At 40.8% G+C, this 23,820-nt stretch overlaps 1 protein-coding gene across 1 annotated transcript in view; it reads right to left on the bottom strand.

Moving 5' to 3' along the window:
- Positions 1 to 23,820, bottom strand: part of LOC140239700 (uncharacterized) — a 124,149-nt gene that overhangs the window by 33,956 nt on the left and 66,373 nt on the right. The window contains exons 49-73 of the mRNA XM_072319524.1: positions 22,582 to 22,830; positions 20,993 to 21,121; positions 19,948 to 20,181; positions 18,775 to 19,014; positions 17,962 to 18,207; positions 17,290 to 17,532; positions 16,685 to 16,927; positions 15,661 to 15,900; positions 14,610 to 14,852; positions 13,664 to 13,906; positions 12,630 to 12,878; positions 11,511 to 11,750; positions 10,777 to 11,019; positions 10,230 to 10,472; positions 9,318 to 9,563; positions 8,625 to 8,870; positions 7,424 to 7,663; positions 6,403 to 6,645; positions 5,566 to 5,808; positions 4,591 to 4,833; positions 3,567 to 3,800; positions 2,793 to 3,035; positions 1,980 to 2,222; positions 1,213 to 1,458; positions 33 to 272 (exon numbers count right to left, since the gene is read on the bottom strand). Of these exons, the coding sequence (XP_072175625.1) occupies positions 33 to 272; positions 1,213 to 1,458; positions 1,980 to 2,222; positions 2,793 to 3,035; positions 3,567 to 3,800; positions 4,591 to 4,833; positions 5,566 to 5,808; positions 6,403 to 6,645; positions 7,424 to 7,663; positions 8,625 to 8,870; positions 9,318 to 9,563; positions 10,230 to 10,472; positions 10,777 to 11,019; positions 11,511 to 11,750; positions 12,630 to 12,878; positions 13,664 to 13,906; positions 14,610 to 14,852; positions 15,661 to 15,900; positions 16,685 to 16,927; positions 17,290 to 17,532; positions 17,962 to 18,207; positions 18,775 to 19,014; positions 19,948 to 20,181; positions 20,993 to 21,121; positions 22,582 to 22,830 (5,952 nt within the window). The remainder of the gene's footprint in view (positions 1 to 32; positions 273 to 1,212; positions 1,459 to 1,979; positions 2,223 to 2,792; positions 3,036 to 3,566; positions 3,801 to 4,590; positions 4,834 to 5,565; positions 5,809 to 6,402; positions 6,646 to 7,423; positions 7,664 to 8,624; positions 8,871 to 9,317; positions 9,564 to 10,229; positions 10,473 to 10,776; positions 11,020 to 11,510; positions 11,751 to 12,629; positions 12,879 to 13,663; positions 13,907 to 14,609; positions 14,853 to 15,660; positions 15,901 to 16,684; positions 16,928 to 17,289; positions 17,533 to 17,961; positions 18,208 to 18,774; positions 19,015 to 19,947; positions 20,182 to 20,992; positions 21,122 to 22,581; positions 22,831 to 23,820) is intronic.

Genomic DNA, 23,820 nt, shown 5'->3' on the forward strand with positions numbered 1-23,820 from the left:
GAGTAGGTCTCTGTATAATAGTAATATCCTACCTTGCACCACTACGTCGAAGCGGCACTCTTGCTCGTTGCCCGCCGCATCCCTTGCAGAGTACACGACGGGCGTGGAGCCCAGGTCGAACTGGCTACCATTCGCAGGCAGAGATGTGTCCGAGATCACTTCGACGTTGTCCACGACATCGAAGGCCCATGTCACGGTGGCATAGATCTTTCCGGCGTCCTGCGAGCTGAGGATCAACATGGGACAGTCCAGGATTCTGGGCGCCTCTTCATCTGCGTGGAACAAAACAAATGATAGTGATGAAACCGTAATGTCTAGATATACACTATATCCATCTTTCTGTCAATCTATCTATCTATCTATTCACCTATCTATTTATCTATCTAACTAGCCATCTATCTACAGTATCTATCTTCTATCCAGGTATCTATCAATCTGTCTCTCTATGTATCTTTCTATCCACCTATCTATGTGTCTATCTATCTATCAATCTATCTTTCTATCTATCGATCTATCTATCTCTCTCTCTATCTACGTATCTTACTATCTGTTTATCTACCTATATCTGTCTGTATCATAGTAAAAACGTATCACTTATTTGTTTTCATCCATGGAACGAACTAGAATATAACTTTCTGGTCTCGGGAAACTGATAAACATGTTTCTACACTTCATCATTGTTTTGTGAATCACACAGAAAAAAAAAACAAAAAAACGGCAGGGCAATACAAAGGATAATGTAATATCAACAACAATCTATTTTGTCGAGTGCTTTACTATAATAGTAATTGAGACAAGTAGTTTGGTGTCAGTCCCAGATATGCCATCAATTCCAAATCAACCTTCTCGTCGATGTTAATTTAACTTCTGTTAGATACAAAATCGCATCCCCATCATGGCCATAGATACCAAATCAAAATCACTGTCGATAGATGAAAGTAATAAGAAATGAATGATTGTGCTTCCCGACATGTTCGCCAATATCAAATAAGACAACTCCATTAGTAACGCATCTGTAACGATGAAATTTGTACATCTCTTCATGACGTCTTATGCACACAGACACATTAAAGTGTGCTATGCAGGTTCCTATCAAGGGTACACTAGTTCGTCCCTACAGAGGAACAATTAGTGTACATGCATTTGCTTCCCGGCAAGGTCAATACGTCACACCGAAAACCAAATTCCCCTATCCACAACTTCTTTCTTTACCTGTGATAGTCACTAGGAAGGAACAGGTGTTGATGTTGCCAGACTGGTCGGTGGCAATGTACTCCACCGTGGTATTACCCAGGGAGAAGTTGGCACCGGGGGAGTAGTTGGACGTGACCACAGCAGTGCCGGTGTTGTCCGAGGCGGTCGGCTCCGACCAAATCACCGTCGCCACGGCCGAGTTGGCGTTGGTCGCCTGCACGATGGTCTCCGTGCTGCAGTTGGAGAACTCTGGGCTCTCCGAGTCTGATGCAAACGTGTGAAATACATGCGTTGTGGGTACACAATTTGACATGTTGCCTAAAACGTTTTGATTTGTTTCATAAGACTTCAGATTTTTAGTTTTCAAGGGAGTCATTCGACCTTATCACCAGTCCGCCGTCTTGACTGTCCTCAGAATCATTTCCTTCCAAGGAAGATTATAATTACTATGCATAAAATATAGCATAGTAATCAACCACTAATAGCTTTGAGGGCACCAATGACACACGACTATCTCTTAATGTGCGATTTCTCTGTTTTTGTGTTCCTCGTGGGTGAGCTCTTTGGTACTCTTCGTCTCAAATTCGTCTAAACTTTTGATTTTCTTTTTAAAAATCTATTACAAAGTACCATTATAGAACAAATTCGCTAAGAATATACGCAGTGTGTACCGCTAATGTTGCGCGTATTAATAGTTGTTTATAGATGGCAGTAATATACTGATGGTGATTAATGCAATCAAGATGGCATCATTCTGTCATTAGGGAATTGAAACAATTACTCACCGATAATTGTGACGGTAAAGTAACACATAGCTTCATTGTTGGACTGATCAGTCGCCGTATAAGCCACCACGGTATCACCAGCAGCAAAAAGACTTCCAGACGACACGTTGCTTGTCATCATGATCGATATCGTGTTATCGATCACGATTGGTGTAGACCACGTGACTCTCCTTCGCGACGCCCCGACCGCTAGAGTGCGAGTGATGTCACTGGGACAATCAATGAACCTGGGAGGCTCAGTATCTGCACATCAGATTTAGAGAAAGATGTTTCAATTTTTGCAACTGTCATGTATTACTAAAGACGGAAAACAATACTGTTATAGGAGAGAAACAAAGCAAATAATATCGCCTTTGTTGGGACTTTGAGAAGGAATCATATCACAATTTTGATACTGCCGGAAACTTATTTTCTTCTGCGATATCGACACGTACTAACTCGGCTCATCTTTCATTCTTTCTATCATTATATTCATCGTGCTTTTGACTGGATGAATCAGAAGCGTAATTTTAAGGGTCATTCTTAAAATAGTATCGCCCTGCGGGCTTTCCAAAATCACAAAAGCACGGGTTTTAAAGTGCATCTAAGCACACCAGTCACCAGTGTAATCTTAAGGACATTGCACAAACTCACGTTTTGACAGAAAATGTTGCTGGGATTGAATGATTTCTATGAAAGAACAGATTATTTTTTTTTCTGGACGCTCACTAAAATATAAAATGTCTATGCCATTTAGACAATAATCATAATCTGCCACTGTAGAACCTTCATGATGCGCGGGCCTCGTTGATTAAGAAACTGCAGCGTGCATACCTATGACCGTGATGTTGAATTCGCAGGTCGCTTCGTTGCCTGACGTGTCGGTGGCGACGACGGTCACCCTGGTTTCGCCCACCATAAAGTTGGTCCCACTCTCCGCGCTTGACTCAATACTAACGATCCCTACATTGTCCGTGACGTTGACGGCATCCCAGCTGATCGTCGCGAACATTACTCCAGAGTTGGTCGGTGTGGACACGTCCGACGGACAGTTGTCTATAACAGGTGGAGTTTCATCTGTATAGAAAGCGAACGAGAAAAGGCAAATGAAGCACACGAAAAAAATACAATGAAAAAAAAGACGTGTTTATTATGTACATTCCCAAGCCCAAAACGATGGAATTTACAAAGCAATTAACAATCCAAAATCACCAAGAAATATGTTTTACATGTACTTGTGAAATGTAGCATGTGACCAGTTTTGAAAGCCTTAATAGCCTCATTATGTCCATGAATCCTCAGGGTTTTGATTAAAACATCCAGTTAAGATTGCGTTCTAACACTAAAGGCGGGCATTTTCGTGAACAAAATATATTTTTGTTTGCTCAATCTTCGCGGATGTTTGACTATAAAGGAAGCAGAATTTCCTTTGGGAATTACTGAATTGCATAGTCTATTGTTGGACTCTGCACACGTCATGAAAATGACAACATGCGATTGTGATGTTATTTTGACCGATTCAGTATGATCATTTTGCTTTGGGCAATTCGACTGGAAATTGCTGTTGTTATTGCTGTTATTGTCCTTCTTAATGTGGCCGCAGCTTACCGATAACGCGAAGAGTTACAGTGCACTGCGCCTCGTTCCCAGACGGGTCCACAGCGGTGTAAGTCACCGTCATGATACTGGGCGAAACGAGGCTGACCAGCGTGGACGTCAGGGTGGCCGACCCGCTGTTGTCCGTCGCCGTGAGGGCCCGCGAGGCGTTCACCACGCTGGCGTCCGCTGGGAGGGACACGTTCAGGACGGACGGGCAACTCGAGAAAACTGGCATCTCCTCATCTGTGACGTAAGAAGCGGTTGATGATTGTGACGTCATTAAATTTGATATGCAATGAGGTATGGAGATTCTGTCACTTGTTGAAGTCATGGACAACTATTCACCAAGTCCTCATATACTGCATGATAAAATGATCTTAACATCTACATGTATGAAATATGTAAGAAACTCATTTATAATTTCTTAAACTTTAAATCATAATCACAAGTCATCTAACGAGCAGACTGATTTGATCATAAACATTATGATTCTTTTCAATTATGAAAGCAGAAAGCATGTGGTCCTGGATACACTCCTAAGGGCTTTGATCTTTTGATTGCAGGTTAACAAAGGTAGACCGGAAGAATGGTACATGAAGACGGACCCCTAACTCTGAAATTCTACTGGCTCGGTATTTTCACTGCCAGTAAGCTTTCAGATTGAAGGAATTATGAATGGTTGTTGTATATCATTATATATATATATATATATATATATATATATATATATATATTATTTTTTTGTTGTTGTTGTTTCAGTTCGGTTGCTTCAAGATTCACAAGTGATTAAGTCGTTTACTTGCCACAAGTTTGTCATCATTGTTCTAATGATGGAATTGCATGAAAACGAATCATAAAGCATTTAAGCTCTTTTTTATACAGTTCAGTTTTTCTTGATAAATCAGGTACGGAAATGTTAAATCTAACAACATTTCCTAGTAACAAGCTAGTGCTAAAGATTGATCTTTTTTCCGAGGCGAGGTATTTTCTGGACATTAGGAGAGCAGAAAATAAAAGTATGTTAAATTCGTACCTGTGACAGTGACATTAAAGGAACACCTGTCGGTAAGACTAGCCGAATCCGTGACGGTGTATATGACCTCCGTGACCCCGACGCCGAATTCACTTCCGGAGGCCTTGCTGATGCTGATAGTGGGTGTTCCGCCGTTGTCCATTATGATGGGTTCGGTCCAGGTGACCACGGCAGTAGGCTGGCCCGCATCCGTGATCGTGGTGATGTCATTCGGACAGTTGGTGATCGTTGGCGCGATAAGATCTGGTAATGATGGAGATATTAATGGCTTAACTTCCAGCCATGGTTTTTGCTGATCGGCATCTAAAACTTTATCTTTCGGTATTCGGAAGAGTCCCCATAGGTCAAGTACAATGTGCCTTACGCTATAACACGTTAGATATTGATCCAAATTACAATGACAGCAGAAAGTCGTGGGGCAGAAAGTTTTTAGGAGCACTTACTTGCTTAGAATTTGGTCTAACATTCTCAAAAATTTTAGAGTTGTATTTGGATGAATATAATTATGGAAAATGCTAGTAATGCATATCACAGTATTATCAAGTTCTTATTTGCAATCATTTGCACCTCGTTTGTAAAGCGCTTCGAAACTTCTGTATCAAGCGCTATGTAATATTAATCCATTTCCCTATTCAATATTATTTTCACATTCACACAATTGGGTGTGGTACTAAAAACATAATTCCTTCGATTTACTCCCGGCTTTTACGTTGTTTCATTAATACTCAATAAGTATCATATCCTACTTGAGATAAAATGCTTTATTTAGTCATTCATACTATAAAAACTTTTGAAGACGACATAGCAGTCAGAAGATTTATATCTTAAACGATTTCTTAACATCTTAATCAGGTTGACATACGCCAAGGACGAATCCAGTTTATACATTTAAATTTTGAATGACTTGTATGCATTCTGGTGATATGCACAAATTTACAACATTGTTTGTCGAGAAGCAAGAGCTGGTCAATTTACCTGCTACCGTGATGGTGAAGGAACAGGAACCGAGGTTACCGGAGCCATCCCGGGCCAGATAGAAGATGAAATTTGGGCCCTGAGCGAGCTGGGCCGGTGAAGTAGTCGTGGCCAGAATCTCAAACGACCCCGAGTTGTCGTAAAAGATCGGTTCCGTCCAATTCACGAGGGCGCCACCAGAGGGCTGATTCGTCTCGAACGTGAAACTCTCCGGACAATACGTTGCCACAGGTGGAATTTTATCTGAAAAGGCCAACACAACCCAGCAGTAGCAAATTAGTACGTTAAATCTGGTGTGTGTGTGTGTGTGTTTTTTTTCAAGATTGCTAACCCTGTTCACAGACGTGGTATGCCCATTTTGCACCTAAATCAAGTGAGAGGAGCTCACGAAATAAGATACATGTCATGCAAAATAGAAATTGCCTGAGAGGAGTTTTGAAGATAATTGCAACAATCATGTGAATAGAGTTCTAATCAGGTAAAATCAATCCAGAAAGAAACGTCAAGGGTTCGATATAAACACTACTACGAAGGTGCACTACGCATGGTTGTCAGCCTTAACTTGCTAGAACTTACCTAAAAACAACATCGAATATCCTTCCCCCTCTCCCTACTACTACTACTACTGCCACCACCACCACCACCACCACTAATACTACTACTACTACTACTACCACCACCACTGCTACTATACTACTACCACCACTACTACTGCTACTACTACCACCACCACTACTACTACTATACTACTACTACTACTACTACTACTACTACTACTACTACTACTACTACTACTATTACTACTACTACTATTACTACTACTACTTCTACACTTACCTCTAATTGTGACCTCAAACGAACAGGTTGACGGATTCCCGCTGCTGTCGGTGAAAACGTACATCACCGACGTCACACCGAGCCCGAAGTACGAGCCGCTGGCATGCGACGTCGACACCGTCACATTCCCGCTGACGTCCGTGGCAGTCGGTTCTGTCCAGGATAGCTGTGTCGTGTTCGAGTCCGCAGGTAGGTTTGCTGTCATGCTGGGCGGGCAGCCCGTCACAGTCGGCGGAGTAATATCTGTGAATCAAAGGAGAACGATAGAGAAAATCTGCGTAGATAGCCAGTAAGAGACACTCATTTTTGTAATCCTCTATTGCCTCTTCATAGGATTATGTGCAAAATTTGTGCACATTATGACTTATTGGCACAGAAAGGGTTGATGTTGTGCGCACAAACATGGTTGATATTCCTAGGATTACCATATGATTACGGTGCCCAATTCAAAAAAAAAAAAAAAAAAAAAAAAGCTTGGTCTGAAAATATTACCGTTAGCAGACAAAATGGCTTAAATGTCGGTCTCTGCTGTGTTGTTTATGTTTGATTGAAATACTAAATAGTAAGCTTAGTGAAATAATACATCAATGCCAGTTCGCATGTATTTAGTAATTCAAATAAGAAACAGAAACGACTCCCCCTAAAACAACCAAAAAAAAAGACGACTGGACATAAACGAGCCAATTCTAGGAAATGATTGCTGCATCACAAATGTATCCTTGAAGAGTGATGCATGATATTACAAATACGCATAATTCACAGACAGAGGTATCATAGTATTAATGAATGAAATAATCAAATGATATAAACAACAAAAATAAGCAACAATGCCTGCCACAGACAGGCTTTCTTTTTATGCTGAGAGCAAAGATGCCACCCAGTCATTTCATCGCCTGAAATGAAACCAAACTATGACATATGATATAGAATGTAAAGAATACATAAGTTTTGATATAGATGAAAAGATGACAATACACTAAGAACCTGTACTACGGGCCCCGCGAAATTTCTTTAAACTCACCGACAATAGACACGTTGAATTGGCATCGCGCGGTGTTTCCCGCACCGTCAGTGGCCGTGTACGTCACTGGGGTCACGCCAACGTCGAAGAGGTCATAGGGATACGCGTCTTGGGGGCTGGCCGTGACACCGACATTGTCCGACGATGTGGGCTCAGTCCAAGTGACGTTGACGGGGTGAGTGTCCGATAAAATTATCACGATGTTAGGAGGGCACTGAGAAAAGATGGGATCCTCCGTGTCTGCAATGGACATTAGAAATAAAAGACTCATTAAAAAAGAAGAAGCTATTTCATCCTTTCCGAAAATTATTCCATCTTATTCCCTTCAGCATTCAGATGATATGATGTTGAAAGTTTGTTTGATTTCCATTTCATTGTCGTGTCGTTATGTGTATTATGTGTATTTAATGTTATTATTATATTTGTGGGATATGAAATAAACGGCAAACTTAGACAAAACGATTGCTATTGCTTTTAGATGGCAGTTAAATTCACTTTGGATACAGCCGAAAATGACTTACATTGCGTGAATTATACTTATCTATTCGTCTTGAATGCACGCGTCATGCCTTTATTTATTTTTAATGAAGGTTAATATGAACAAAGCTTAAAAGAATTCATTGATGAAATGCAGTCATTAAATCATGATAAATATTGACAAAGATGAATAATCTGATTACATCAAAGACTGAAGATTAATATTGGGCAGTCTGTACAGCGTTATGGATGTTCTGTGGCAGTCGGATCTTAAAACACACAAAGTGTTATCATAGATCACTTTGGAGTCTGAAATTGTGTTGGTACATCATGAAGAATTTACACTGAGATGAGAATCAACGCAGAATCCAAAAGTGTGCCTAACGGCATCGATGGTTAGAGTAATATTTCTGTGTTCAGATTTCACTACGAAAACACAAAGGTCATAACACGATAATCAGTACAGAAACGTCCACATCACATATCATAGATTAGGATCATCAGGAAGATTTACCAAACTTCAAAGAAAGCTTTTTGATCTTGATCAACACGAGCCAGGTGTAAGAACAATAATTATTATTGTTTACACCTGGTTTGTGTTGATCAAAGCTTTCTGTGAAGTTTGGTAAATATTCCTGATGATCCTATGATCTGCGATGTGGACGTGTCTTTACTGACTATCAGCTTTTGACTTGAGGAAGTGCACTGTGCTGAAAAGGCTTACCGACAACTTCTACAACAAACGAGCAATTTGATGACAACCCGGCAGCATCCGTTGCTTCGTACGTGACGGTAGCGTTTCCAACCGGAAAGTTGTTTCCGGGGTCACGGTTCGACGTGACTGTTGGGGCGCCCCCATTGTCCTGACCGAGAGGAGTGGACCATGTGACCGTGGCGTAGTTTCTACCCATGTTGGTGCTTTGGGTGATCGTGCCATTCGGGCAACCCAGTAGTGTGGGTGGCTGATCGTCTGTGTCGTGCGGAACCAACAGAGTTACATTGCAATGACAAAAGTATGCAATGTCTCATTCAAGGAAAAACGTACAAGAGATTGCGACTTGACGATTGTGGCTTTATAAAGTTCACAACACTCGAGTAGCCTACTAAAGACAACACACAGTATTGATACACCACACAGGTGTACGTATTATTGCACATTTTATTTTTAAAGTAGTAAAACCCTCTGTGCCAGGCACTCACAGAAGAAAACAAAATAACGAAACTGCTTCATTTACAATTAGTCTCCACTAATCTTAGAGTTTTAGTTCATTTCAATTCAACATTTCATATCCCGCGACTGAATGGTAACAGATGACAATATCGGAAGGCGTATCGTGCGGTGTGGAAAGTTTTGGTTGGCTTTAAAAGCACAGGAAGGAGAATACTGGTTTCAGCTTACACAGAGTCAGTAACTCACCGAAGACAAGGACGTTTATCAGGCATTCCGCAGTGTTGCCATACGCATCTCGCGCGGTGTAGGTCACAACCTCTGGGCCAAGGTTAAAGGTGCTGCCTGGGGGCTTGTCCGGGGTGAACGTCACGGCAACGGTGTTATCTGTTACCATAGGAACAGTCCAGTTCACCACTGCACTGGCCAGGCCGGGTTCGGCGGGCACGGTGATGTTGAATGGGCACAGGGTCCCTATAACCGGAGGCTCGACGTCTGTTTCGTGGCAAGAAGATCGAGAAGAGTTGCTCTATGCATTTTTTTTGCCGTTACACTCTTATGTAATGGACGAATTGAATTACAATTTGATTTGAATAGGTCATCTTCCGTAGATATGAATATAGAATACGCAACTGATAAAGAAAATGATATCAATAACAAATGTTCTTGGGCTAAGAGAGCGTGTTGGGAGAAGCAATCTAGTTATTCAGGTCCTGTCGCTTAAATGATGAGGTCCTATGAATGTAATACTCTGAAAACATTCACAATCTATTTGCAATATGTCTAGGCACCTGGAAACATTATACGAAAGCTGCAGTTCACTTCTTCTTTATACAATTTCTACTGTCTGCCTGTAACCGCGTGCATTTATCAACAGTATCACTATTTCTCTGTATAGTATTGACCACATCTTTATATTTACTTGAGAAATCAACTAAAGTGGTACTCCGAATGCAGAGTTACGGAGCCTACTCCTCACAGACGTTCGTGGTTGGCTTTCAATCAATGCAGTGCATACCTGTCCACACTGCACCAAAAATCAAGTCCCGACAGCTGATTGGTTGTTACCTTGCTGATGACATGGTACCGCAAGTTATCGCACACTTGCAATCAATGTTGACTGATTACAAAACGTAAGACCCGTTCTAATTGGTGTCTCACCTCGAACAGTTACTGTGAAGGAGCACACGGCCACGTTGCCATAGACGTCTGTAGCGGTGTACGTTACAGGTGTGTCTCCCACCGCAAAGCGCGTACCCGATCGCTTGCTAAGGCTGACGGACGGTCGGCCCATGTTGTCGGTGATGTTGGGGGTGTCGAAAAACACGACCGCTGTGGGCCTATCCAGATCCGTTGTCGTGTTTACATCGCCTGGACAACCGCGGATAACCGGAGGGGTTTGATCTGGAGAAGACAGACATGATGGAATCGAAGACGAGCTCCATGAAAAATCAAGAAAAAAAAACTTTTACTGAAAATTTGTGCCCCGCTCCCGCATTCATGCATAGCTTTCATCCAAAAATTGGTAAGTGTGCTATGGGCTCTACCCCACTCTACTGAGTTTAACTGTATTTGAATGTAAACTATTCAGTGGCTGTCAAATATTCTATAAAAGAGCCATTTATAATGAGCAGACTCTTCTGAAATTTTACGATACATTAATAATAGAAGTTGTGTGTGAAGGGAACGACTAGAAAATGGCACCCACCAACGATAGCTACGACGAACCAGCAGGTCACCGCGTTCCCTTCGAAATCCTGGGCCCGGTAGACTACGGTCGTGTTTCCAAAGTTGAAGATGGTGCCGGGGTGAGTCGAGACGACCACGATGAGGTTATCCGTGTTGTCCGTGATCGTCGGCGGCGTCCACGACACGTTGGCCGACCTGCTCATGTCGCTGATGTTGACGATGATGTCTCCGGGGCAGTTTTCGATGACCGGCGCTTCCTTGTCTGTCGGAACGAAAAGAAAAATGTGTGAAATTATTAGTTGGCCAAAGCACGTAAGCACACCTTTTTTCAGCAAATAAACTCTATTAAATTATCAGCTTGTTCTTTTTTATCACGTTCATCATGAAAACCTAATTCCGATTTTATACATTTCTTACATTTCTATGATTAGTTTCCCCTCACTTCTCACAACAAGGGGAAACAAAAGGCAAAATGCACATCCTCATGCATTTTGAAAATCAAAACAGTACAATTCAACCCCACGCATGATCACATAGAGCAGAGCAAACACTCGTACTGACAATGATTATCTAGAGATTTGGTTAGAGGAAGAGAAAGAGTGGGTAAGGGGAAGAGAGAGAATTAGAATATGCCTCTGCGCTGCACGTCTGTGCAAACACATTAAAACACACACACACACTCTATGAAAGGTAAACCAGGTTGAATTTGCCACGATAACAGAATCATACCAACACTTGACGAATGGAACTTACCAGAGATGGTAACAGTGAATGAGCAAGTGGCGGAGTTCCCTGATGGATCTACTGTTGAATAGGTGACTGTAGTCACACCCACACTGAAGTTAGATCCACTGACAATGTCTGAGGTAACGTTGAGTGGGCCAGTGTTGTCCGTGGCAACCGCATCAGACCAGGAGATTGCAGCCACTGGTAGAGCAGGGTCCGTCGTGTTGATGATGTTTGATGGACACGTGATGGTTGGTAATTCGTCATCTGGAATCAGAATCAAGACAAAACAAGGAAATCATCAGCTTACGACAATCATGAAGGAGATACCTCGACGCCATATAGAGAAACATGAATATCATGAAATAATGATAATGATGATGTCAACATCTCTTAGTCAAAATTCCTTCGGTAAACATTAATTAAAAAGCAGTCTTAACATCTAGGTGTTAATAGTACCCAAGTTTTGAAGCGGAGGAAAGTCTTAAGAGGGACATGATAATATTATGCAGTTGTGTTAGTTTTTTTTTTCTGGGCCTGAAGAGAGATGTATAAAGAATGAATGATGTGCGTTAAAAATCATCCTGATTGAATTGAACATTATCTCCATGTTTAACTACATAGCACATTGCGAATAAGTCCGAGATGCGGCGTTCGTAGACGAAAATCTTTCGACGTGGATGTCGACTCTCTGGGGTAGAGGAGCTGTTTTCTACTCGACTATTTTAATCCATTATATATTATTGACAACATAAGTCTGGTCCTTTGCATATTTGAAACAGAAATTCTTACCACACATTCTATATGTTATTACATCAGCTCTATACTTTTAGATTTGTGTTTATAGATAAAAATACAGAAGACTGCAACAAAAAGGCTTAAGTGTGGCTGACACACAGAACTACTGAGTAGTTGAGTTTTGTGCATTATTCAAATTGTAGATAACTGTTGACTTCCAAACTTCTAAGCAGTGGCCTAAACAAGTCCACTGAGTTTCATATTTAATGTTTTGCTGCATTTTAGGAGTTCTGTAAAAGGTATCCCCTACCTTTAACATAATTATAATAAACCGAAACAGAAAGGGTGTGTTGGAGAGAGGGAGAGGGGGTGGGGATGGTAGAAACTGATGTGGAATTCTTCATTCACCTGTGACTGTGATGGTAAATATGCACCGCGACAACAGTCCCGCCCCGTCGATGGCGGTGTACCTGACCACGTAGAAACCGATGTCTAGCACCACCGGGGGACTGTAATTACTGATCCAGGATACGGCCGAAGAGTTTGCATTGTCCGTGATGTTCGGCACCGTCCACGACACCGTCGTGTTTATGCTCCCAACGTCGGCTGCCTGAACGATATCAGCGGGGCAGTCCATGTACATTGGACGTTCCCGGTCTATGATCAGCGGTGAAATTACAAAATCAGAAAGATACAATAGACAAATTGACAATTTGTCATAGCCAATGTTTCATAATATTTCTTGATATGCCAATTTGATTTCCTTGTTCAAAAAGTGGCCCTCAAAAACAAATAATAAAAAAAAAACGAGCTAAGAGCAAATTCGACCAAAAAAGATGGCCCTCAAAAACATTAAGTCCGTCTAAACTCGCAAAACCTTAATACCAAAAACAACAACAACAACAACAACAACAACAACAACAACAACACAAGTGATTCATCATGTTTCACGTTACGAAACCTGTTACATTTCATGGACACGGATGTCAACAGAATCTATTCCAATTTCACGAGTTTGGAGTTATATTGTTATAAAAAACATAAACAAAATAGTATCTCATATAAGTACAATGATGGCATGTGCATAAGGGCAATAACACACATTCAAGCACACCTGCACATTTTGCTCACACACACATCATGATAATTGATACGCACATACCCATGCACACATGCCACCATAGATTCCAATACATACACATTGTACACATTCAGGGGCGGCGCAGCCGTGGGGGCCGTGGGGGTCAGGTGAAGAAACCCGGAAGTGGACGGGTAGAGATGTTAGCTGAAGAAACCCGGAAGTGGACGGGGAGAGATGAGCTGAGGACCTTTTTTTTTTTTTTTTTGCTTGTTAGCTCATGAGACCCGGAAGTGGGCCCCCACACTTTTGAAAACAGTGCGCCGGCCCTGACATTAACCCCCACACATAAACAGTAACGTACCAATAACAGTGACAGTGAATGTGCAGTTCGCCACGTTGCCCGAGTCATCGATAGCGTCGTAAACTACGAGCGTGGGCCCGAGCGAGAACGTCTGGCCAGGGTTGAAATTTGACGAGACCATCGGATGCCCGGCATTGTCTGTCGCCACCACCGGTGGCCAGGAGACAACGCTTTCGGCCACGCCCATATCAGTCATCATGACGATGTCGGAGGGACAGTTCAAGAATACAGGTGGCTCCTCGTCTGTTAAGATGAATAGATAGATCGATAGATAGATAGATGGATAGACGGATAAATTGATAGACAGATTGGTAGATAGATAGATAGATAGATAGATATAATACATACAATAAGACAAACAGATCGAAGATTAGATGGACAGACAGATATGAATATATACGTAGATGGAAAAAAAAAATGCTGGCCTACTTTGACAAAAAGGAGTAAATTTGTCCCACCATTCCAATAGACCAATGAGTTATTAAGATTTCAATATTGATGTTCTAACGCCGTTGCAAAGTTTTGAACAGAAACACTCGCCAACATATTATAATAATATACAGTCAAACGTCAAAAATGATAGCATAATACACTCTGTTGATTTAGAAGAATAAAAGAAAATATCACTGGGGAAAACAGTATATAGAGGAAAAACAGTAAGTAAAACAGATGTTGAAAACACTTTGTGACAGAGGCAGAAAACGGTTTGTTACTTGTCTAGTTCTGTTGTATTTGAAGAAAATAATGTATGCCGACTGATACTGTAAAATTGGCAAACTGCTTAAAAAAAAAAAAAAAAAGCCGGGATACATTCATCATACGGAAGCTCCTGCCAGACCACAAGGTAAAAATGATGCTATTGAAAACGACGAAAGTGGGTCACACAAAAAAGATGTTCATCAGGAAGAACAGACAAAGAACACATTCAAGTGGCATAGATACTTACCAGTGATTGTTACTGGGAATTTGCAAGAGTTCTCATTTCCAACCTCGTCCACTGCCGTGTACACAACTTCGACCGTTCCAAGGTAGAACGTATCGTTAGGATAATGGGTCTGGGTGACAAAAACTATCCCAGAATTGTCGGTGAAGACGAGCGCTGGCCATTCAACTATGGCATGAATCTCACCACTGAGGGCGGGCTCCGTAATGTTATCAGGACAATTTGAGATGGCAGGCAGTTCCTCGTCTGAAAAGGCAAGTAAGTTGAAGAAAAAAAGGGAAGAAAATGTCGCCTATCAGCTTTTGTGTGTTTGTGTGTGTGTGTGTGTGTGTGCGCGTGCGCATCAAAACAATTGACACGTCAGGGCCCCGTTTTATGAAGAGTTACGATTAATCTTTATCTCCATTTTTAAGTCAGTGAATGGAGCTTACGATCGTAAGGTAGATCGTGAGGTTGATTCATGACAATCCCTGATTTAAAGCACATTTGTTTTTCAGGAGATTGAGCTTATTTTTTTTTTTTAAATTGCATCAATCTATGACCTGTGGTCAATATCAAAATCACTTGTTATGTCAGTCAGACTGTTAAAATGTTTAGACTTAACGCCTTTAAAGAATAATTATACGCTTTAAAATCCTAATCTTTATTCATTTCTTAATATCTCTTCAAATTTGAATTCTATTTCAATTTTAATTTTTCTTCAAATTGAATCTCTCTTCAAATCTTTGAAAAAAGTGAGAGCAACCATAGCGTAATGTGCATAATTATCTTATTTCACTTCTGTTTAAAAGGGAAAGCACCTGATAATGCATACTGTACTACCAATCTCTATTACAGTAAGGTATTCGAAAAAATAGATAATGTCATATTATTTTTTTTTTTTACTTGTCATGACTTAATTAACTACATTATTGACCAATATTACATCCTTTTATGGTCATGACTTTGGAACATACATACCACTTCTTCAAGTAAGGTGATATTAATCAGGATTATCATTATTATCATGTCCCTAAATTTATTCTTAATGATTATAAAAGGTAAAGGAACTTACCAGAGATGGTGACAGTGAAAGAGCAGGATGCAGTGTTCCCTGATGGATCTACTGTTGAGTAGGTGACTGTAGTCACACCCACGCTGAAGTTTGATCCGCTGACAATATCTGAGGTGATATTGAGTGGGCCAGTGTTGTCCATGGCAACCGCATCAGACCAAGAGATTGTAGCCACTGGTAAGCCAGGGTCAGTCGTATCGATAATGTTTGATGGACAGGCGATGGTTGGTAATTCGTCATCTAAGAAAGTGTGTAAACAAATAATTGTTCCTTATTTTGCTTCATCTCGTTTTATTCAAATTGTAATGTGTGCGTTTTGCAAATTTGTTTACAGCAATTTGAAGTTCGTATCGTGCCTACAAGAGCAACTCCTTGAAGTAACATTATTTACTTTTGTGATTATGAAACCAAGTAGAGCGAAGGACACAAGATGGGGTCTAGATTTGTTAGCGGTTATGCTTGTGGGCTTTTTAAAGACCGATAACAGTTTACCCATGCAACTGGCTTAGCAGTACAGCAGTTCATTACTTGCATATAACAACAATGTGCACAATTCAACATGTGGATCATGTTGTTAGTTTTCATCTTTGGGACGGCAATAGATATTATTGAGATTGATACTTGACGAACACTTTGAAATTATGATTATTTGAGTGGCCCCCACATCTCCGAAAGCTTGGCTTATTTTCTTGCCCTCTCTTTTACCATGTGTTTTTGAGAAGACATCAATTATTTGATTATAATTTTTATATTGTTCAATGAAGAAGTTAAATACAGGCTACGAAACTGCTTATTCTCCTTTTGGGCTCTCAAATATGTTCATTTATTTTGTGTTATGTTCATTTATTTTGTGTTACATTGACTTTTTTATTATTGTATTGAAGAAGGTAGGTGATAGTGGAAATACAATTTGAAATGAACTCGAATCTAAAGTGAATGTGCGCGTAATGAATAATATCCTAGAGTATAATACTATGTCTAGTATTATACTCTAGGGAATAGATAAAAGTGACAAGTCCCGTACCTGTGACCTTCACTGTAAAGTTACACTCGGCCACATTGCCGTATTGATCCGTCGCGGTGTAACTAATTGCGTGCGACCCGACGTCCAGCACTACGGGTGAGCTGTGGCTGAAAGACACGGAGACGTTCCCGGTGTTGTCAGTGAACACCGGCACTGTCCATGACACCGTGGTGTAAATGACACCGTTGTCCGCTGATACACTGAAATCCGGCGGACAGTTGGATATTGACGGTGTCTCCTCATCTTGGAAGAAAAAAAAAAGACAAATAATTCATCAAAACCAGTGATGCCTCGACATTTCGAAATCAATTGAAAGTTTATCGAAACCAGTGATGCCTCGACATTTGGAAATCAATTGAAATTTCATAAAAACAGTGATGTCTCGACATTTGGAAATCAATTGAAAGTTCATCAAAACCAGTGATGCCTCGATATTTCGAAATCAATTGAAAGTTCATCAAAACAGTGATGCCTCGACATTTGGTAATGAATTGAAATTTGATCAAAAACAGGGGTGCCCCGATATTTGGAAATGAATTGAACGTTCATCAAACGACTGATGTCTTGACATCAAAGCATTTTTTTTTTTGGTCTCGTCAACTCACCTGTCACGTTGACCCGGAAGTCACATGTCTCAACGTTTCCGCTCGAATCCGTGGCGTTGTACTCCACTGCGTTGCTACCGACCGGGAAGGCGTGACCGGACATCAAAGCCGATTGGACGGTCACGGCAAACGTGTTGTCCTGGGCCGTAGGGCGCGTCCATTCTACCGCCGCTGTCTCTACGCCGGGATCGGTTTGAACGGCAACAGAAGGAGGGCAGTACAGGAACGTTGGCTTTTCTTGATCTGTAGTTGGATATGGAATTTGGCCAAAAAAAAACAACAAACAAACACGTTGATTACTTGGATTTAGTAAGTACGTCACTGCTTTAATCTCCTTCAATCTTTCATGCTGTCACGAACAACCTTTGTTATTTACGTGTTTTTTTTTTTAATGTACGGTAGAAAGCTAATATACTGTTAGCATATTCACTCTCAAATAGATTAGATAAAAAAAGAATAAGACTGCATTCCTTTTGGTGAGGAAATGTTCAATCTTCGAATTCATCCCTAGGAAAAGAGGTGTTCGTCATTAAAATAAAACTAAGTCATTGTTGTCATATTGTTCTAAGACCAAAAGAATATCAATACACAGCACTGAAATAACTACACACCGTTGCGCGCGCTCGTACTCAACTGAGACATGAACACGATGAATATCAAAATCAATCTCACCGATGACTGCCACAACGAACACGCATTCCGCTTCGTTGCCGTACGCATCGATAGCGACATAGTACACCGTGTTGTAGCCGAACTTGAATGTGGCTCCCGGAGCGCGCGTTCCCGCGATGGCCACGGCTCCCGTATTGTCCAGCGCTGTGGGCTCGGTCCACATGACGTTGGTTACTCGGTTCGAACCCGGCTCGGTTGGCAACGTGATGTTGTTGGGGCATTGAGAAATCACGGGAGGTACGTCGTCTGTTTAATGAGAAAGGGCAAGAAATGATGCACATAATTCGCGCACTAAACCCTTGGTGTGTTTTTAGTGTCGATTGACACAGAAAACCCCATAGCGTTGAACGCACTGTTCAAAGTCCATGACACAGAATAGGTTAAACTGCAACTTGATTGAAGACTGTCCCTTCACCAGTACAGCAAATTAGATTATTTCGTAAAACATGTTGCAACCATTTCAATTGAGTTTGCTTTGGAGACACTGGAAAAAATTTGCAAGGCATTTTATGTAGGTATATCCTTTATTTTATAGGTCCCACCAGCCACTCTTACATTTTCCTATGTTACTGAATGTTGCACCTCTTGAGGTTGTGCGGTGTGTATGTGTGTGTGTGTGTGTGTTTGTTTGTTTGTTTGTTTCATCAGTGTGAATCATTACAACCGTAATATAGCTGAAGAAATGAAATGACTATTGCTCAATAAAAAGAAAGACTTCCTTTGATACTTAATATTCCAATCTGCAGATCTCTTGTGGCGATATAAAACAAAAAAATGGCAAGAACAAAAAACCACAATATCTGAATATCTTACCAACAACTTCGACGAAAAACACACACGATGCAGTATTGCCATCTGGATCGGTCGCAACGTAATTGATTCGTGTCGTGCCGACGGCGAACACGCTGTTGGGATTGGTGGACCTGGTAGTCGTTACATTCCTGGAATTGTCGGTAGCCGACACTGTCCAGTTAACCCTGAGGGTGGCACTATCTGCTGGCGTGCTAACGGTGATGTTTTCCGGACACTGCTCGAAGACAGGACTCGTGTCATCTGGTGTAAAGGATAACACAGTAATAGAAATATATGTCGTTGATAAGCAATGAGGCTACTGAGCAGAGACCTGTTAAACCTCTGCCGACCTCTACGATGTGATCCTAAAAATGTTGGTAACGTCATGAACGTTGAGGACTTTGGGTTAATCAAAGAGTTGTATCACGGTTTAAGCATTAAAAAAAAAAAAACACGTCATTTTCGAAGCAAGGACATTCCCTTCTGGTATGCTTCGAAGAGCATATCAAGCAAAAAACTTTCGAAGAAATTAAGGAATGTTGATGATTCAGAAAGCTATTATCGTAAGGATATGTATTCATCATGCTACACGTACTTAACATTTTCTTTTACGGCGATATTCTTCCGTCTTATAATGTTAATTACTGAAATCAAAAGAACTAATCGATTGAATGTGGTTGTTACGATACTTCGTTGATAGATTATTCATGTCGACTGGTGCAGAACTGACGTACTAGCAGCATAATGCAAACTTTAGAAGTAATACTCTAAGGGTAAATTTCACGCAGAACGTTTACGTTTATTGTTCTCATTCGATTTGACACCGACAGGTAGATTTGAAGATTGAAGGTGTGGAAAAACAACCCACTTTTTACTGTTTATTCTTACCGGTGAATCTTTGTGAGACCTGTGGCATGTATGTTGCAATTAAAATAGATTCACTTTCTCTTATCATTCTATAATAATATCCAGACTCAATGTCAGATTATTTCTGTAGTTTCACTTATAGGCCTATTCACTGCAGAAAAGAATAGCATTTGAATTGTATTATGAAACATTTATTTGGCGTGAGTAGATTGAGCAGCTCCTTATATATAGAATTTATTGATATTATTTATGTGCGCATGTGCTGCATGGATCAAAGCAGCCTATACAACGATAATGAGACCAAGATGTGTCCGCGATTGAACCCACCTACGACAGTGACGACAGTCGTGCAGTTCACCTCGTTGCCGAAGTCGTCCATGGCAACGAAGACGGCCCTGTTGACCCCGATGCCGAAGTATTTGCTGGGGACTACGGTGATGGAGAGGTTGGCGATGTTCGGCTGACTCGTAATGACAGCGGGAGGCAGGTTAACATACGTGATGGGCGAGGTCGCGTTGGCGCTTACCTGGATGTCGTTCGGGCAGAGCAGCATGGGCGGACCTTTCAGAAAGAGAGAAGAGAATTGTCGGACAAAAGTTAGCCGGGTGCTTACTATGAGAACTTGATGCGTAATGCGAATGGTACAACCCTGCCAGAATCACTCAGATATGAAAAAAGAGAAATGTTTTCATGTCGTCCCAAAGAGATGCAATCGAGTAAAAATGAAAAAAAAAAAACCCTAGCCTTTTAAACAGTGCCGTGACACAAGACCTAAATGCTGAATTGTGGTAGATGTAAGTCAAGTCATTAAATTGTATGCATTTAGATGTATGTAATATGACCTTATACGTGTAATTAACCATGATGATGTTTTTTTGCGCGTGTTTGCATTGGAGTGGTAATTCTCGCGATCATCCGAATAGTTCCATCATTTCTTTTTATTGTATTCACTCCTGGTCTCCTGATGTCGATCCCTAAATCATCTCCTGAATTTGTGAATGCAAGAATGCACAGAACAACGACACATTTCATTAAGACTGGTCTTTAGATTGGGGCAATTCAAAACAGTTACTCTGGATCTGGTAAAATGATGTGCTTCAAATCGAGTGTATCTTTATGAAACGGAGTTGCGATCGCTATTGATATTACGCTCGATTCGTTGAGTTACGCTCGATAGATCGACTGTAAGAATAATCATAACTTTCTAGGAAACGAGCCCCAACTGATCTCTTTGGGAATGGACAGATGGAACAATACTCGATACTAGAATCTGTATCAGACTTACTGTCCATCGTCAGCATAAATCCATTTCAAAGGTTATTATGTAGAGTCCGATTACATAACTGACACATTTTCTACTGGCAAAAGTTACCTAGGCAGACCCCGGAGAAGTCAGGGCAACAGTTGCCCAGGGCGACGCAGTTGTCGTTACACAGACAGCTTCCGGTGTCGCAGCTTGCCCCGTTGAAGACGCAACAGCTGAATTCACACGTCTGGCGCCCTGTGGGAAGTGGAAAGGTTGCACTTGCAATATTTGCTATATAAGAAGAACATTTAAGCAATTGTTCTATGCGTGCATATTACAATGTATATTATGTGTGTTCATTATACTATTCCCTTCGACATGAGATGAGATGAATGTATGAGTTATGCATCATAAATTAGTACTACATGTATATAGGTATTACATTGAATGAATGATATGATAAAGCACAATTTTGTGACTCTTGTTCGGTAAAACATGCTGGTGCAGAATAGGGTTACTTTATTAAGGAGCACTGCACAATATAGCTTGAATCGACAATTGACTATTCATCTTATAATGTTTATATCAACGGTTTTTCTTTAAGTTCATTTTAACAGAAATACACTCTGAAACGCCCCTAACTAAGAGAGGAAAATGGTATAGGTCAAATTAAAACCAACGACGAAAAATAACTCTGCAGATTATAATTTTACTTCCTCTGATGCTACAGTGTAACCATCACCTTAAAAGTGCAAACTGAATTAAATCTAAATGTGACCCTGCACCTCAAAACAAACAAAAAGTCGCCAGACATGAATTTTTAGTTAAGATCATATTCTGAAAGAGCAGACTTTAAGCTTTAAAATGATGTATAACTCAAATCAAATGGACTCTCCTAACCTAACTAAATATTGGAAAGAAAGCACAAACTCAGGAAAAGTGTGAACTGAGAAAAGAGGCTCTGAAGTATAAGTGTCTATTCAAGCGCTTAGGCACCACAGAAAAACCTGATAGAGAGATATCTTCGTCGCGACGATGTCGCATTGTGCATGTTTGATGATTTGCATATGAACAGGCGTCACGTGCATATGAATAAGCTACCATGCATATTAATAATCTTTACCAAACCGTGCTGGCTGTGCGATGAATGGGACAAAAAACAGGAAGTAAACCACCAGAGTAACAACAATGAAGGGATTATCAGATTAAACTGAAATTGAGCATGCCCCATTAACACATTCTGTCCATAATTAACGCCAACTTTCAAAGCAGTAGCACTATTCTTTCAAAAGTTATTAGAGTTGAAAGTGAAGAGTGTGGACAAGGTTTTTCAGAAATGAAAAAGGGATTCTAAAGACACATCTAATCACACTATTCTACCAAAATGTTCGAGATAAACTGCTAAAAAACACACTTTCCTTTTTATGATACCAAATTTTAGCATAATGTAAAAGAAGACCCGCTCTTTCAGAAAATATGAAAAAGTCAAGTTCGGCTAGGTTGACCCATTTCTCCTACTTTTAGTCCTCACGCAAAGTCAGTGTGTGCGACTTTATGTTCGTTTTGAGGTACACGGTAACAAATGTAGGCAATTTAGGTGGTGGGAGGGCTGGGGTGGAGGGAATAAGGGATTGAAATGGAAAATGAAATGGTACTACATGTATATTATCCACGTGAAGCAGGCTACTGCTGTAAAGGTTTGGCTTTCATCTCACCTTCCACGGTGATGTTGAACGCGCAGGTGGTGGAGAGGCCGACCGCATCCTCGGCGTAGTACGTGACGGTGTGGAGTCCCGGGCCAAAGGTATAGGGTGGCGTCAAAGAGATGTTTACCATGAGCCCTTCTTCGCCGGCGTTGTCCGTGATGCTCGGCACCGGCCACGACACGTTGGCTACGGGCGACCCTTTGTCCGTCAACACGGAGAAATCGCCCGGGCACGGTGCGATGACGGGGGCCCCAATGTCTGTATCGCCAATAACAAACAGATTACATGCAGTGACGGCTAACCCTTTTAACTTGAGCGGTTATCAAAATGAAACCAAGGGGACATCGATGAAAAAAAAAATCACTTCCCTAACAGTCTATCATGAATGAGAAGAAAAACACTGACTATATCACAATCCTTTAATGGTAACAAGTTATTGCACAATATCAATATATCTGTAATCTTCTCTCCTTCTTGCTCGTTCGTTTTGTTCGTGTTATTTTTCATTTTGCAAGCAAAAACAAATCGATAGATTGCATGACACTTGAATTACATTGCATACTTTTGGTGTACAAACAAGTTATACAGAATACAATATGTAACGCAACATAATTTATTATGAAAATAAATGTAACTATACGCGTTATACATGTAATCATGTGGTTAATTTCTTCGAAGTGATAATTTAAAACAAAAATATTATGTGAATTATTTTCTTAGACCAAATAACGCAAGGATAAAAATAACAAAGATACTACAATTATAATTTAGTTTACGGCCTTGTATTGAACATAAAGTATATTATTTCAGACCCGTTTCGTGCAGTAACATATCCAAGTGTTTGAAATGTGTTGCAGCATGACTTATTTGTAATACATGTATGCTGGAAGAAAGAGTACATGACCTTGGGCGACATCTCGGGAAACACTGGCTGGTGAATACTCAATCACCTACTTCCGTATATTTAAACCTATCATCATCTAAGTCAAGGCCATTATGGGCAATACCTTTACAAGTTACCAAACTGGTTTTAGCTCTCTATGTGAAACATTCGCACGCTGCACTCAGTCGACGGCGTGCCAACTTCACATAATTATATTCTGCTTAAACTCACAAGCCCGCCCAAACCAATCCCACTGAAAGCGTTTCTCGCTACTCTGTTCCTCTCACATGTAGCTTACATTATACGTGTTGATTGACTAGAAAGTGGTGTTCCCTACCAGATTTGCATGTAAATTCTAAGTTTCT

This window comes from Diadema setosum, chromosome 16, assembly GCF_964275005.1.
Source record: "Diadema setosum chromosome 16, eeDiaSeto1, whole genome shotgun sequence".
NCBI classification, from domain to species: domain Eukaryota; kingdom Metazoa; phylum Echinodermata; class Echinoidea; order Diadematoida; family Diadematidae; genus Diadema; species Diadema setosum.